General features: G+C 36.0%; 1 protein-coding gene across 1 annotated transcript; it reads left to right on the top strand.

The window, feature by feature from the left end:
- The first annotated feature begins 428 nt into the window (after positions 1-428).
- Positions 429-4,973, top strand: LOC100603472 (olfactory receptor 2D2). The gene has a single exon (XM_030829234.1). The coding sequence runs from the start codon at positions 2,771-2,773 to the stop codon at positions 3,716-3,718; it is 948 nt and encodes a 315-aa protein (XP_030685094.1). The 5' UTR covers positions 429-2,770; the 3' UTR covers positions 3,719-4,973.
- Positions 4,974-17,591: the final 12,618 nt, after the last annotated feature.

The raw sequence follows: 17,591 nt of genomic DNA, 5'->3' as shown, positions 1-17,591 counted from the left end.
CTACTGGTGGGATGGCTGATTCATATGGTAACCTGCTAGCCATCCTAGTAGGTGTAAAGTTGTATGCTATTGTGGTTTTGGTTTGCATTTCCTTTGTGGCTAATGACATTCAGCATATTTTCCTGTGCCTACTGGCCATTTGCATACCTCTTCTGGAAACAATGTCTATTTAGATTCTTTGCCCAGTTATTAATTATATTATTGGCCTTTTTATTACCAAGTTATGTTTCTTATATATTCTAAATATAAGTCCCTTATCAGATATATAATTTGCACAAATTTTCTCCCACTCTGTGGGTTGTCTTTTCACTTCCTTAATGGTGTCTTTTGAAACACAAACATTTTTAATTTTGATGACGTCCAATTTATTAACTTTTTTCTTTTGTTCTGAAAAATATATATTTGGTGTATATTTAAAATACAATTAAGCAAACAAAATGTTAAAATTAAGTAACATATCTTCAAAACTGAGAAGGAATATAGAGTTCCTTTTAGGGATTAGGTAAGAGGCTTTCATCCTTTCAAAGATTTTAGAGTTCGGTGGCACTGGTTTTTATTTTACTATTGAATCAACATCCACACCTCCATTTACCTGATATAACGGTAATATTGTGTAACCATTACATTTATATGATTTGATATGAGACTGTTTTTGTTTTGACAGATTTTCCTAGATGTGTAAAAGAGAAGAATAACATAAAGAAAATGTGTATTTTGAGTTAAAAAAGAAGCTTTTAAATAATTAATTGGTACATTGTAAAGTAAAACAGTAAGGTGAAATTGTTTTCAGGCTTCTTCCTCTGGTGGTTAAAATAAAAGTGGAGAAGAGAAAAGAAATTAGGTCAAACTTTTCCCAGATTGGTTGTTAGTGGTAACTTTGGCCCAGGACAACTAAATTCCTGCCTGGAGAAAAGATGTTGTAGGAGAAATCCCAGGAAGTGAGGAAAGGAGTGTAGAGTCCATGGCTAACCAGTAGTGGGCAAAGGTGGAAGGATTATAAATTGGATTTTGTCATACAGGTGATGCATGTTGGACTAAGCTGTTTGCTTAAGGCGATCTGCCTACAAAGTGAGCGAGGAGCAATGCTAAAAATCTAAAGCACCAAACAGTTAAGTAGAAGTGCAAAGGGACCTTCCTCCCAATGCCAAATTCCAACTTTAGTCTGAAGACCGATTAGGAATTGAAATCTTTCATTTCTTTGATTCACAGACCAATCCAGATGCTGAGACTCTGTTACTAGATTATGTAGGGTGTAATTATGTCTTTTTTTTTTTTTTTTAAGAAATCTCCTGGGGATTCCTGTAACCCAAGTGAGTTCTGCAACTTGGAGTAAAATGTTACGTCTTTATTTTTATTTTCCCGTAACTGAAAGTTGATGTTTCCTTCCAATTTGAATGCAAGTAACCAACCCACACCAATATTAGAAGTATTTATGACTTGGTCAGCAGTAGTAATTATAAGAATTTTTATATTGTATTGCAGTTGTTAAAGAGATCTCCAAATATTTAAGCTCATCATTATTTTGAAATGAAGATGGTTATTGGACCCACCACTACATTTCAAAATTTTAGTGTATTGATAAAGAGGCACATATATTGCTGTTTACAAATCTGTTTTCTAAAATTATTTTGATAACTGTATTTTGATATAACTTGTTTCCTTGGTAATCCTATACACTTTATTTGATGTATTTAAAACATTATTCTGAGATACTTTCACCAGACAGTTAAAGGATTGATAGCCCAACCCGTGTATAGGATCTTAAACTTTACACTTTAAAGTAAATTTGTTTCCCTTCTTTTTGGAACAACTCCACAAAATTGGATTATTATTTCCAAATTATTTTAAATCTCTCTAGGGATATTGGCAAACCTTCTAAACAACTCTGCTTAATTATGCGATCAAATTGTTATTTGTTTAATGAATTAATGGTCATTTATGAAATGAAGTTCTTTGCTATGTCTTATAAAGGACACAGAGGTGAAAAAGACATGGAAACTATTTTCGAAGGAACTTTTACTTTTGCGGGGGGAGTGGACAGCTAATGCATATAATTTTTAGCAGAGAGAGCTGGAGAGTAGTACTGTTTGGGCTGAGTATGAAACTAGCCACGCTGGTGGCTTAAAATGAAAATTCTGTTTTGATGATGTGTCTGTTATGTTGGAAGTTCATTCACAGTTGAGACTGAACAAAACTCAAGCTGAGGCTTCAGATAGGATTCCCAAGGGTATCCTGAGTTACTCTTTGGTTTCCCAGCTCCTATAAGACAGGTTAGTTTCTTAAATAAAACATACCAGTACTTTGGCTCTTTCCGATTTCTTATACCTTCGTGTCTGTCCTTTCGGGAAAATACAACAGAAAGCTACATAATCATAAGTGGGGAAGAGGAGATGTGACAAGATCACTTAAGACTCAGGGGTTTTAGTTAAGAACAAACAGAAATTAAATGGCAGGACTTTATGGATGAATTCAGTCTGTATTTAATATTGTATTATTAAAAGTGTGGTATTCGGAGAAAAATTATTTTAAAAATCTACTCTATTCTTGCCAGATGACACCAGCAATGAATGCAACATCTTTTAAAGTTTGTTTTACAACACTGAAAATGTTCCAATGAAAGAAACATGATCATCTTATGAAGGGGGTTCTTGAAATTTTCAGTAGCAATTGGGGCAGTTCCTAAGCCTGCACTTCTGAATTATATAATTTTATAGGTATGCATGTCTATGGTTAGCACATAGTGACTTGTTACTGAAAAGGACAACAAACTATGAGACAGATAAATCAGACACAAGTGACAGAATTCCTCCTTCTGGGACTCTCTGATGGGCCACACACCCAGCAGCTGCTATTTATCTTATTCTTGGGTGTCTACCTGGTCACTGTGCTTGGAAATCTGCTTCTAATGTCCCTTGTTCATGTTGACTCCAGACTTCACACACCCATGTATTTTTTTCTCTGCAACTTGTCTCTGGCTGACCTCTGTTTCTCTACCAACATAGTTCCTCAGGCACTAGTCCACCTGCTTTCCAGGAAGAAGGTCATTTCATTCACACGTTGCACAGCTCAACTTCTCTTTTTCCTCATTTTTGGGTGTACACAGTGTGCCCTTCTTGCAGTGATGTCCTATGATCGTTATGTTGCAATCTGCAATCCTCTGCATTACCCTAGCATCATGACCTGGAAAGTGTGTGTCCAGCTGGCAACAGGATCATGGACCAGTGGCATTCTGGTGTCTGTGGTAGACACCACCTTCACACTGAGGCTACCCTACCGAGGCAGTAACAGCATTGCTCATTTCTTTTGTGAGGCCCCTGCACTATTGATCTTGGCATCCACAGACACCCACGCGTCAGAGATGGCCATTTTTCTTATGGGGATTATGATTCTCCTCATACCTGTTTTTCTGATTCTGATATCCTATGGCCATATCATAGTAACTGTGGTCAAGATGAAGTCAACTGTGGGGAGTCTCAAGGCATTTTCTACCTGTGGCTCCCACCTCATGGTGGTCATAATTTTTTATGGATCAGCAATTATCACTTACATGACACCCAAGTCTTCCAAACAGCAGGAAAAATTGGTGTCTGTTTTCTATGCAATGGTGACTCCCATGCTTAATCCCCTCATATATAGCCTGAGAAACAAGGATGTGAAGGGAGCTCTGAGGAAAGTAGCCACAAGGAATTTCCCATGCAGGCTTGGAATCTCACACTGACAGTGAGCTCAGAGAACCTTTTGGCTTCCTACTTCAAAGACTTGCTGGGAAGACATGGAATCAACCCAGGTGGATTGGATTTTTTTAAATGTACATTGGCACACTTGGTTTCTCAAGTCACCTGCTTGGCTCCCTTCCAAGTTGTACTTTGCTTCTTTTTTCTCCTTTGCTTTTCCTTCCTTACTGTTCTAAAGCTTTTTAATAAACTTTCCCTCCTGCTCTGAAAACAAAAGTACATATACACCATGGAATACTATGCAGCCATAAAATAGAATGAAATCATGTCATTTGTAGAAACATAGATGCAGCTTGAAACCATTATCCTGAGTGAACTAGCACAAAAACAGAAAACCAAATACTTCATGTTCTCACTCATAAGTAGGAACTAAACGTTGGGTACATATGAAGACAAAGGTGGGAACAATAGACATTGGGGACTACTAGATTATGGGAGGGAGGTGGAAGGGTTTAAAAAACTACCTATTACCTACTCACTACCTGGGTTATGGATCCATTTGTACTCCAAATCTCAGCATCACGTGATATACCTCTGTAACAAACCTGCGTGTGTACCCTCGATTTTAAAGTAAAAGTTGAAAAGAAGAAAAAAATGCACATTAGATTTCAGATTTTCACACCTATATGAAAATAGAATATAAACCATGTCATTAGTAATTTTATGTGGATGACATGACAATAAAATAGTATTTTGATATATTGGATAAAATAAAATTATATTATTAAAGATTTGCTGGGTAGCCCTCTTCTTTGTGAATCTAAAATATAGTAAGACTTAAAGTGATGGATATGGTAATTACCCCAATTTGATTATTATACAATGTTTCCATGCATTGAAACATCACACTGTATTCCCAAACTATGTATAATGATGTCAATTGTAAATTTTAAATTAATAAAAAATATGGTAAGATTCTTATTCTTGGGCCTTATCCGTAGACACACCCTCTATCCTTCATCCTGCGTTTCTTTCATAGAAGGAGAAGGACAATAATTCATGGAGCAATTGGAAGGAGGATACGCTTCCTTCTGGTTGGTCCTTTGACACCTAAGGGTTGAGAAATCCCCTGAGAAACACACACATTTTATAAGCCTTGTAAAATCTATCTTTTTAATAATGCTGTGTATTATCAACTATCTATTTCAGATCTTACTCCAAGTCCTTTATCTTTTGGTACTTCTGAATCTCTCTGCATCATCAAATGATCAATAAATAAACAGACATTACTGAATCACTTACTATGAGCTAGGTGCTACGTATGTGTTGGCACGTGCACCTGTATGTGTGCTTAACGTGGGTAATGAAGAGCATGGGTACAATGAAGCAGAATATATGAGCTCTGCTCTCCTTCTCACACTCTTTTAGAAACATAAGTATCATATTTATCAGGATACGTCTTCATAAAGATGAACATAGAAGTTGTGGAAACCAGCAAGAAATAGTGACATACTCCAAGAATAGTGACATATAGCAAGAGTGAGAAGCTGTAATTAATGCTAAGCCTGAATGACCAAGAGGAGGGGACTAGAACCTGGAGAGGGTAGAAATATGCTAAGGGCACAAGACAGTAACTGTGGACTTAGGCTATATGAAGGCAAGGAAGCCATGGGAAGAAATATTTCTCAAGCCCATTTTCCACCCACCTTCCGATCCCCTGCTATTGTATTCCAATTAGAAGCCAGGGAACAAGGACCCTTTTGGTATAATCCATAAAAGACACAAACATTCTGCAGCACATAGCAAGCTGAAAAAGGATAGAAGGTAGATCTGGAAAGGTCAACTGGTGAAGTACACACCTTTTGCCCTCAGCATCCACATCTTCTTTCAGTGATTAATTCATATTCCTAATACAGGGAACACATAAAGTTCCATTAAGAACTTTATCATAGCAGCATGATATCAAGTAGCTCACACTTCTACTTGGTACATAAAAGAATAGCTCCTGTCATGATTATTTATATAAGAAAGTTGAAAGAGGAAGAGCAAAAAAAGCAAATAATTAGCAGAAAACATAGCTATTGTAGCTCCTAATCCTGCCCCAGACATAAATTGATAATTATAGCTTGTTCTTTCACTACCCTTTCATGGATTTCTTATTTTCTGCCTTAAGCTCAGCTCGCTGGAGTTTTTTTAACAGGTGTGGCAACCTAAAACTTCTTACCTGTAATATTTGATTTATTGATGATTCTGTGGTTTTTTTTTTTAACTTTTAGTTTCAGGGGTACACGTGCAGGTTTATTATATAGGTAAATTGTGTGTCACGAGGGTTTAGTGTACAGATTATTTCATCACCCAGGTAATAAGCATAGTACTTGATAGGCAGGTTTTTTAATATTCACCCTTCTCTTACCCTCAACCCTCCAGTAGGCCACAATATCTGTTGTTCTATTATTTGTACCCATGTGTACTCAATATTTACCTCCAACTTATAAGTGAGAACACACAGTATTTGGTTTTCTGTTCCCGTGTTAAGATAGGATAATAGCTTCTAGCTCCATCTACGTTGCTGCAAAAGACATGATCTTGGTCTTTTTCATGGCTGTATAGTATTCCATGGTGTATATGTACCACATTTCCTGCTATTGATGGGCATTTAGGTTGATTCCATGCCTTTTCTGTGTGAATAGTGCTGCAATGAACATAACCATGCACGTGTCTTTATGGTAGAGTGATTTATATTCCTCTGGGTATATACCCAGTAATAGCATTGTTGGGTCGAATGGTAGTTCTGTTTTAAGTTATTCAAGAAATCACCAAACTGCTTTCTACAGTGGCTGAACTAATTTACATTCCCACCAGAAAAGTGTTCCCTTTTCTCTACAACTTTGCCAGCATCTGTTTTGTTGTTGGTGTTGTTGTTGTTTTGACTTTTTAATAGTAGCCATTTTGACTGGTGTGAGATGGTACCTCATTGTGGTTTTGATTTGCATTTCTCTAATGATTAGTGATGTTGAGCATTTTTTCATATGCTTATTTGCCACTTGTATGTCTTCTTTTGAAAAGTGTCTGTTCCGCAACCTATAGAATGGGAGAAAATTTTTGCAATCTATCCATCTGACAAAGATCTAATATCCAGAATCTACAAGGACCTTAAACAAATTTTCAAGAAAAAGCAAACAACCCCATCAAAAAGTGGGTGAAGGATATGAACAGACACTTCTCAAAAGAAGACACTGATGTGGCCAACAAACATATGAAAAAAAAAAAGCTCATCATCACTGGTCATTAGAGAAATGCAAATCAAAACCATAATGAGATACCATCTCACACCAGTTATAATGGTGATTATTAAAAAGTCAGGAAACAACAGACGCTGTCGAGACTGTGGAGAAATAGGAATGTTTTTACACTGTTGGTGGGAGTGTAAATTCACTCATTCAACCATTGTGTTCAACCATTGTGGAAGACAGTGTGGCAATTCCTCAAGGATCTAGAACCAGAAATACCATTTGACCCAGAAATACCATTACTAGGTATATACTCAAAGGATTATAAATCATTCTACTGTAAAGACACATGCCCACATACATTTATTGCAGCACTGTTCACAATAGCAAAGACTTGGAACCAACCCAAATGCCCATCAGTGATAGACTGGATTAAGAAAATGTGGCATAGATACACCATAGAATACTATGCAGCCATAAAAAAGGATGAGTTCATGTCCTTTGCAGGGACATGGATGAAGCTGGAAACCATCATTCCCAGCAAACTATCACAGGAACAGAAAACCAAGCACCGCATGTTCTCACTCATAAGTGGGAGTTGGACAATGAGAACACATGGACACAGGGAGGGGAACGTCACCCACTGGGGCCTGTCGGGGGATGGGGGACTAGGGGAAGGGTAGCATTAGGAGAAATACCTAATGTAGATGACTGGTTGATGGCCGCAGCAAACCACCATGGCACGTGTATACCCATGTAACAAACCTGAATGTTCTGTACATGTATCCCAGAACTTAATGTGTGTGTGTGTGTGTGTGTGTGTGTGTGTGTGTGTGTGTGTATAGATGTAGTGGGATATTGAAATCTCCTACTATTGTTGTGTTGTTTTCTATTTCTCTCTTATAATTGTCATATCTTCCTGGTAAATTGACTGTTTTATCAATAAATAATGTTGTTTCTGGTAAAAAAAAAATTTGGATACTAAGTAAATTTTTAAATATATTTACTTATATTACTACTATTTTTATGGTCTCCATTTCTTTAAATACCAGATTTTCCTATGGTGTCTTTTTTTTTTTTTTTTTTTTTTGAGAGAGAGAATCTCCCTCTGTTGCCCAGGCTGGAGTGCAATGGCACGATCTTGTCTCACTGCAACCTCCGCCTTCCAGGTTCAAGCAATTCTTCTGCCTCAGCCTCCGGAGTAGCTGGGATTACAAGTGTATGCCTCTATGCCCAGCTAATTTTTGTATTTTTAGTAGAGATGGGGTTTCGCCATGTTGGACAGGCTGGTCTTGAACTCCTGACCTCAAATGATCCACCCGCCTTAGCCTCCCAAAGTGCTGGGATTTACAGGCGTGAGCCACCGCACCTGGCCTGTGTATCATTTTTCTTTCTGCCAACAGGACATTCTTTAATATTTCTCATGGTGTGGGTTCTGCTGGTGATAAATCTTTGAGATCTTGTATGCCTGAAGACATCTTTATTTGCCTTTCTTTCTGAATGATATTTTTCCAAGTGTAGAATTTCAGGTTGAAAAATTGTTATTCTTTTGAATACCATAAAAGTCTTGCTTCATTTTCATTTACCTGTATTGTTTTTCATGAGAAATTTGATGTTATTCTTATCTTTATACCTCTATACATAGAATGCCTCGCCTCCCTCCCACTGGCCACTTTTGATGTTTTCTCTTTATCATTGGTTTTTGAGCAATTTGATAATTACGTGCCTTTAGTTATGTGTCTTCATTTTTTTGTGCTTAGCATTTACTGAGTTTCTTGATCTGTGGTTTATAGTTTTAATTAAGTTTGGAAAACTTTCGGCCATTATTTCTTCAATTTTTTTTTCTGTCCTCTCCTCTGCCTTGGTGATGACAACTACCTTCATGTCACACAGTGTGAAGCTGTCCCATAGCCCACTGATTTTCTTCTCATATTTTGTATTCATTTTTCTGTTTTATTTTGCATAATTTCTATGGCTATTCATCAAACTCACTAATCTTTCGTCTGTAATATTTAACCTGCTGTGAATCCCATTCAGCATATTTTTTACCTCAGATATTTTAGTTTTCATCTCTAGCAGTTTAATGTCTTTTATTTATAGCTTTCATGTCTCTACTTAACTTTTTAAACTTATGCAATAAGATTATAACTTTTAATATTTTTCTCTGTTAATTGTAACATTTGAGTCAGTTCTGGGTTGATTTATACTGATTTTTCTCCTCATTATATAAGTCGTTATTTCCTTGCCTCTTTACATAACTCATAATATTTTATTGAATGCCAGACTTGGTGAATTGTACTCTGGTGGATACTGGGTATTTTTTGTATTCCTATAAATCTTCTTGAGCTCTGTTTTAGAATTCAGTTAATTCACTTGGAGATAATTTTGTCCTTTTGTGTTTTGCTGTATGACTTGTTAGGTGAGTCTGAAGCAGTGCTCAGTATAGGGACAAGTATTCCCCATTACTGAAACTAGACCTTCCTGTATCCTCTACCCACTATTCCATGAATTACGAGTTTTTCCAGCCTGAATGTTGGGAACAGGAACTACTACGGACGCTATGTTCACGCCAAACACCTCTGATGCTTCCTTTGATTCTTTCTGATGGCTATTTCCCCAGCCTTGGACAGTTTCTTCAGATGTATATGCTTGACTCTGTCGAATAGGCAAAGTGGAACCCTTTTAGATCTTTGGGGTTCTCTTTCTCTGCAGATCTCTCTTCTCTGTTATACATTCATAAGGTTTACCTCATTTGTTTCCAGCCTCTCAGCAACTACTTTCCTTTGTTGCTTGATGCCTGTGTCTTGAAGCATCATTGTTTCATGTATTTTATGTGCTTCTTATTTTATTGTTTTAGGTGAGGGGTAAATCCAATTCCTGTTATCCAATTTTGGCTAAAAGTAGTAGTCCTTGAGAGTAGTTTTGAATGACAGTTTTGTTCAATACAAAAATTTATATAGCCAGTATTTTCTTTCAGCAGTTTAAAAGTATTATCCCTCTGTCTTCCGTCTTCCACTGATTTTGTGATTGCATAGATGCTTTTTACATATTCTCTGTATCTTTCTCAGCATTTTGATGTGATTACTTATTTGTTTGCTTTAGCTATCCGATTGGTGTTCACTGAGCTAGTATTTTTTTCAGATATTGCATCTCTTTTACTTTATTGTTTTCTCCCGGAAATCTGACTATCCATGATTTAGACCTTTTTGCTTAGTTGAACTTTTATGCTCATTTCTTTATTTTCCCTCCTTTTTGTTCTGTGCTTCTCTCTCCATACTTTCTACTGAACAAGACTACAGTTTATAAATTATCTTTTCTGCTTTGTGTGCTTTGCTATTGAGCCTACCTAGTGCATTTTCAGTTCAGTTTCTTTTTTAGTTTTGTGTCTATTTTTCTTTTTATGAATTGTAGTTATCTCATGAAAAAATCTTTCTCTTTTCTTAAAAGTATTAATAATAGTTATTTTGAACTTAGAACTCTAATATCTAAATCACCTCTAAATCTTGTATGAATAATGGCAATATATCTAAACATAGACAAATAAATTGTCCATAAAAGATTGGCAAACAAATGTCACAGATGTCACAAACATTTATAGATAAATTGCCCATTTTTTCTCTCGGTTTTCAGTCATTTTTGACCCTTTTTCATTAGCATGTTTTATAATTTTTTCATTAAACAGTCCCCTTGTAGAGGCTCTGGATGATTTTTTTCTTTCTAAGAGGATGCAGTTTTCTTTGGACAGGGTAAAAACATAAGCAGATCAATTCAGTCCTATTGATGGTTGGTTTTAGGCTTTTTTAGGCTTTTTCTATCTAGTTTTGCATTTGTTCCTAAATTATTACCTTTGTGGGATCTCAGCTGAAAGCAAAGAGTGATCTACCTCACAAGACTTAAACCCTACCTTCTATCTCCCAGTACCAATCAGTTAGTAAATGCTCAGCTCATATATTTTTTTTTTAGCCTTTCATATGCTGCTTTCTTTTGAGTTTCCTTGAGTCTTTTCTTGTGCATACACTGTTTAGGAGTGACAAACAACTTATAAGTATATTGCATGCAAATTTCTGGACTTGTTTATCTGTGGTACCCTCATCTTTGTGATTTGATTCTCAATGTTAATATGTTTGGCAACCCCGAATTCTGATTTCTACCCTCTTATTTCAGTGACTGCTACTTTATGCTAACACTCTCTTTTCCTCTGAGAGAACTGACAAACGCCCTTGGGGAAAACACTTGGGTGAATGTGGCACTTATCTTATTGTTCTTCCCTCCTCTTATCTCTTCTCTTCAAGTCCTGTATTTGCTGCTCTCCTGTATCTCTAAGCACTTGTTTTGTGTGTTTTGTCAATCTTTTATAGTTGTGTAGTTGTTTGGGGGAGAATTATTTAAATACAAGCTACTTCTTTGTGGCCAAAAGAGAAGTGCTGACATTAAGTGTATCTTTAAAGTTCTCCAGGTGATTCTGATCCACAGTTCAAAATCATTGTACTATATCAATGTAATTGAGAGGCCAGGGGATTTTAAGTGAGGCTGGAAAGGTGGATAGAGACTAGACTAGCACAAGTTGGGAATGTAGAATTAGTAAAGGTTTTGCATTTTACTTTAATAGTGATGGGAAGCTGCGAAAAGTTTTCAAGCAAGGGAATGACATAATCTTATTTACATATTGAAAAGACTACTCAGCATCCTCCATGGATAGTGGATTATAGGGAAGCAAGATAGAAATAGGAAGATATGTTAGGAAGTACTGCAGTAGTCAAGGTAAAGAACGATTGTGTCTTGGTCTAGGATAATAGCAGCATAGATCAAAGAAAATTGGATATAGCATATATTTTGGAAACCATTTGTCAGGTTTGCTGATAGGTTGAATATGAGGGATGAAAGGTAGTGAGTAAATAAGAATGGCTCTTAAGGTTTTGGCTTGAGTCACTGAATAAAGGGTGATAATATTTGCTGGTGAGTAGAAGAGGGGAATAAAAAAGCAAGTTTTATGGAAGTGTTTTGGATGAATTAAGTTTGAGCTGCCTACTTGACATAAATGCAGAGGGATGAAGAATACAATTGGATATTGGATTTGAGCTCAGTGGAGATATCACATTTGAAGATACAATTTTGGGGATCAGTACTCTATACATAGTATATAAAGGTATGAAACCAGATAAAATCTTTTAGATGATCTCTAACATGAGAATAATAATAACAATAGTTAATTTAAAGGGCTGTTTTAAAGATAAAAGTGGAATTTTATAAATGTAACTTATAAACTATAGAAATGTATATTTTTTGTTATATTTTCTAATCCAACCCTATTATGTAATTTACATAGAAATGATTAACTGCAGGCAGGGAGTAGATGGAAAAGTTATGTATTTTACACATTTTCTTGGATAATACAGACACCCTTCAGGTGGACAGATACAAAGTTTTTATCATTTTTAATTCCCACATTTAATCATAAATATAGAATTGTTTTAAATATTGGAAACCTAAAATATTGATAAGTCTACATTTCTCTGCAGGGATTATACATGGATATCTGTGAGGGATCCTGGATAGTTGAATGTTTGGACTTATTTAGCACTTCCAATTTATTTCATGGGAAATCAAATGTATATTAATTGCATTTTTCCCATGCTCAAGTCACTGTGCTAGGCCATGTAGGAGATATAAGTATGTTATAAACCCTGTCCTTACAAGAAAACAGTATAAACAAGGAGCAAAGAAGTAGGACAGAATAAAAATAGATCATAGGTTTGTGTGCATGTGTTTTCTCAGAGAAGAAAATACTGTCAGGTTGGAAGCAATTGAACCCATGCCATGAAAGAGGTAACATCTGAAATACATCTTGAAGGATGGTCAATTTATGAATATATCACAATATTTCGAATGAGCAGAATAGTAATAAAATTTTTAAATAGGCAATAAAAAGTTTTAGGAAGAAGTAAACTTAACTCTTGTTTGTAAACAGTATTTCTAAATTATGATCCAGAAAAAGAATCATACAGTCCTGGTAGAATTTATTGAAGATTATGTGTAACATAGTATTGTGGCAGAAAGTAACTGACAACATGCTGGTTAGGTGAGGACTTTTTATTGGACTTTCTGGTATGAAGGATGAGCTTCATCTGATTATCAGATTTCTGATTTTGCTGACTAGGTAATGCTAGTGACAGTCTTTGAAATAGGAATTCAGTTCAAGAAGCAGGATTTGATAAAGAAAATGAGTTTAGTTTTTGACATGAGTTAAAAGATACCTTTGAAGTGCCTTTTGGAAATCAATGTGGATATGTCTTATGGACACTTGCAAATATCTGACTCTCAAGCTTAGAGTGATGAGGTTTCTCTCTCTCTTTCTCTCTCTCCCTCTCTCACCTTGTTCATGTATGTATGGTATGGGTATATGACCTTGTACAAACTCATCAAATTGTATACATTAAATATATGCAATTTCCATATATAACTTATACTTCAATATAGCTATTTTTTAAAAAAGCAACAGAGTGAAAAAAAGCACCAAGATTATTATTGGAACTTTGGGGAACATAGTGTTTCTAATGGTTAAGTGTTTGTGAGAAAACTCCTTGAAGATTAAGAACGAGTGTTCAGAGATGCAGAAAGAAAACCAGAACAGAGTGGTATTTGGGAAATAAAAGGCGTAGAAATTTTCAAAAGAAATACATGAGCAATGTAAGAGTTGTAATAGAGTAGCAAAATTAAGATTAAACACTGGACATGTTAATATAGAGGCCATTAATGATTTTGAAAGATATATTGCAATGAAGTGATAGGGGAAGAAACTAGATTTCAGTGAATAAATAGTAAATTTAATGAAAATCAAATAGAAATTATAAACTTTTTTTCCCCAAGAAGTTGTCTGATGCTAATGGGTATGGGCTTTCTTTTAGGGGTGATAAAATTGTTGTAAACTTAGATCGTGGTGATTGTTGCACAACATTGTGAATATGCTAAAAAAATTGAATTATAAACTTTAAATGGGTGAGTTTTATAATATGTAAGTTATTTCAATAAAGATGGTACAAAAGTAGTCCAAGAGTAAATGAGAAAGATAAGAGAAACGTGATCAAGATTGTAATTCATTTTTGTTTTAAGGATCAGGGCATGTTTACAGCTTGAGACAAAACAGGGGAAGAGATTGAAGTTACAGGTGAAACAGATGAGATACGACAGGAAGCATGGTTCATGGACAAGAGGCTATGCAATCAAGTATTTTTCAGATTAAGAGAAATAGGCATAGATGTGGGCATAGATGGAAACATTTTTAGATGTAAGGGCATAAGTAAAAGTCATTTAAATCTGATCACCCCAATTTTCTTGATGAAGTAGAAGTTGTTTTCTTGAATAAAAGAAGGAAGAGTGGTACAGGGAAAAGTAACAAAAACTTGGATATCAGCTGAGAAGAATAAAGTATGACCAACTGCATTAGTGTTATATTGCTGCTGTAACAAATTACCACAAACCTAGTAGCTTAAAACAACATAGATTTGGTATCTGAGAATTCTAGAGTTCAAAAGACCAAAATCAGTTTCACCGCACTAAAATTAAGGTGTCAGCTAGATCTACATTATTTTCTGAAGGCTCTACGGGAAAATTTTGTCCCCTTGACTTTTTCAGCTTCCACAGGCTGCCTACATTCCTGGATCATGGCCCTGTCTTCTAATTTCAAAATCAGTAGCGTATCACCTTCTGTCTTCTCTAACCTCTGCCCATACTTACATCTTTCTGTCCCTCCTTCTGATCGTCTTGCCTCCCTCTTAGAAGGATCCTTGTGATTAGATTGAGTCCATCCAGATAGCACAAGATAATCTCCCTATATGAGAATCCTTAAGTCAATCACATCTGCAGCCCTTTTACCATGGAAGGTACCACCTTCACAGGTTCCAGGGACTAGAATATAGATATCTTCGGGGGAGGCCACTATTTACCTTACCCACCAAGGTCAAGAAAAAGGAATGTGAACAAGTGATTAAAGTTTGACTGAAATTGGAGACTACCAATATTTAATGGTGTCAATCTGTTTAATTGTGTGATTGCCATCATGCAAATAGAACCCCATGATCTGCCTTTTCTTATGAAAATTCTTATGGTCATTTTACAGAATGAGCTATCTTTCTGAAGCCCTTGTGTCACGAGAGCTGAAGGACACTTTGTGCAGGAAAGGAAACTGCTCCTGGTACTTCTATGGCACACAGAGATAGGGTTGTTTATAGAGTTGGCGAGGCGGACATGCCTGTGTAGTAAAATAATTTTGCCCTATAATTATCAATGAATTGCCAGGAGTATGTTTACACACAGTTGTGTTGCCCATACACAATGCTGCTGTTTGCTGAGTCCAGAGTTGGACTGTGTTCACTAGATAAAATCATGAAGAGAGGCTACTATGTAGTTGAAAGATACACAAGCTTGAAAAAGACAATTGATTCCATCCAATCACAATAAGATTACAGAAAAAAATCTCGTAAGCAAAGAATCTTTGGGTTCTTTATAGCAGTTCCCCATAATTTCTGCACTTATACTTGACTGAGAGTTCTTTATACCTTTGCTATCAAGCAGTTCTCATACACCAGGTGAATAATGTCAGATTTAGACAGTTGTCATTGTGGAGTAGCCTTTCTCCAGATAAGGCACAGACTGACTGATAGCAGAGACAGAACTCTTCAGTTGCTAGTCCTCTGAAAATGTATACTTTATAAACCACTGGAGGATTGAAGTATCTTTTTGTTATCTGTTTTATCACTAGAATGTAAATTCTATGGGGTAAGAAATTTATCTTGTTTTATTCACCAAGGTGTCTTCAGGGCCCTAAACAGAGTCTGAAACATGCTGAGTGCTGAATAAAAATTTGTTAAAATTTTGAGTTCAAACTCAAATTTGTTGAAAAACATGAGTAAAAGAATAAAACAAAACTCTACAATGTATTAGCATTATTATTGTTATTTTAATTACTTTGTAAACAAAGACAGCCTAGAAATATGCAGGTAGGTTTTGGACAAATAGAAGAAAGTAAAGCAGAAAATTATAAAATTAAATGGATGTGGGAGTTCAAGAAAGATTAAAACAAATTTTAAAACATGGTGGATTGTAATTATCGATCTTCTGAGGATCCTAATTTATATAAACTAGCAGCATCTCCAGAGACACTGATACCACCATCCCATAGATACTATGGGATACTATAATGCTTTCTTTCATTACTCATGTTCTTTCTTTTATATATATATAATATATATATATTATATATATATATTATATATATATTTTATTATACTTCAGGTTCTAGGGTACATGTGCACAACGTGCAGGTTTGTTACGTATGTATACATGTGCTATGTTGGTATGCTGTACCCATTAACTCATCATTTACATTAGGTATATCTCCTAATGCTATCCCTCTCCCCTCCCCGCAACCCACAACAGGCCCCAGTGTGTGATGTTCCCCTTCCTGTGTCCAAGTGTTCTCATTGCTCAATTCCCACCTATGAGTGAGAACATGCGGTGTTTGGTTTTTTGTCCTTGTGATAGTTTGCTGAGAATGATGGTTTCCAGCTTCATCCATGTCCCTACAAAGGACATGAACTCATCGTTTTTTATGGCCGCATAGTATTCCGTGGTGTATATGTGCCACATTTTCTTAATCCAGTCTATCATTGTTGGACATTTGGGTTGGTTCCAAGTCTTTGCTATTGTGAATAGTGCCACAATAAACATACATGTGCATGTGTCTTTATAGCAGCATGATTTATAATCCTTTGGGTATATACCCAGTAATGGGATGGCTGGGTCAAATGGTATTTCTAGTTCTAGATCCCTGAGGAATCGCCACACTGACTTCCACAATGGTTGAACTAGTTTACAGTCCCACCAGTGGTGTAAAAGTGTTCTGTTTCTCCACATCCTCCCCAGCACCTGTTTCCTGACTTTTTAATGATTGCCATTCTAACTGGTGTGAGATGGTATCTCACTGTGGTTTTGATTTGCATTTCTCTGATGGCCAGTGATGATGAGCATTTTTTCATGTGTCTGTTGGCTGCATAAATGTCTTCTTTGAGAAGTGTCTGTTCATATCCTTCTCCCACTTGTTGATGGGGTTGTTTGTTTTTTTCTTGTAAATTTGTTTGAGTTCTTTGTAGATTCTGGATATTAGCCCTTTGTCAGATGAGTAGGTTGCAAAAATTTTCTCCCATTCTGTAGGTTGCCTGTTCACTCTGATAGTAGTTTCTTTAGCTGTGCAGAAGCTCTTTAGTTTAATTAGATCCCATTTGTCAATTTTGGCTTTTGTTGCCATTGCTTTTGGTGTTTTAGACATGAAGTTCTTGCCCATGCCTATGTCCTGAATGGTATTGCCTAGATTTTCTTCTAGGGTTTTTATGGTTTTAGGTCTAATATTTAAGTCTTTAATCCATCTTGAATTAATTTTTGTATAAGGTGTAAGGAAGGGATCCAGTTTCAGCTTTCTACATATGGCTAGCCAGATTTCCCAGCACCATTTATTAAATAGGGAATCCTTTTCCCATTTCTTGTTTTTGTCAGGTTTGTGAAAGATCAGATGGTTGTAGATGTGTGGTATTATTTCTGAGGGCTCTGTTCTGTGCCATTGGTCTATATCTCTGTTTTTGTACCATTATACCATGCTGTTTTGGTTACTGTAGCCTTGTAGTATAGTTTGAAG

Source organism: Nomascus leucogenys, chromosome 15, assembly GCF_006542625.1.
Source record: "Nomascus leucogenys isolate Asia chromosome 15, Asia_NLE_v1, whole genome shotgun sequence".
NCBI lineage: Eukaryota > Metazoa > Chordata > Mammalia > Primates > Hylobatidae > Nomascus > Nomascus leucogenys.
This window is presented reverse-complemented; position numbering and strand designations above follow the sequence as displayed.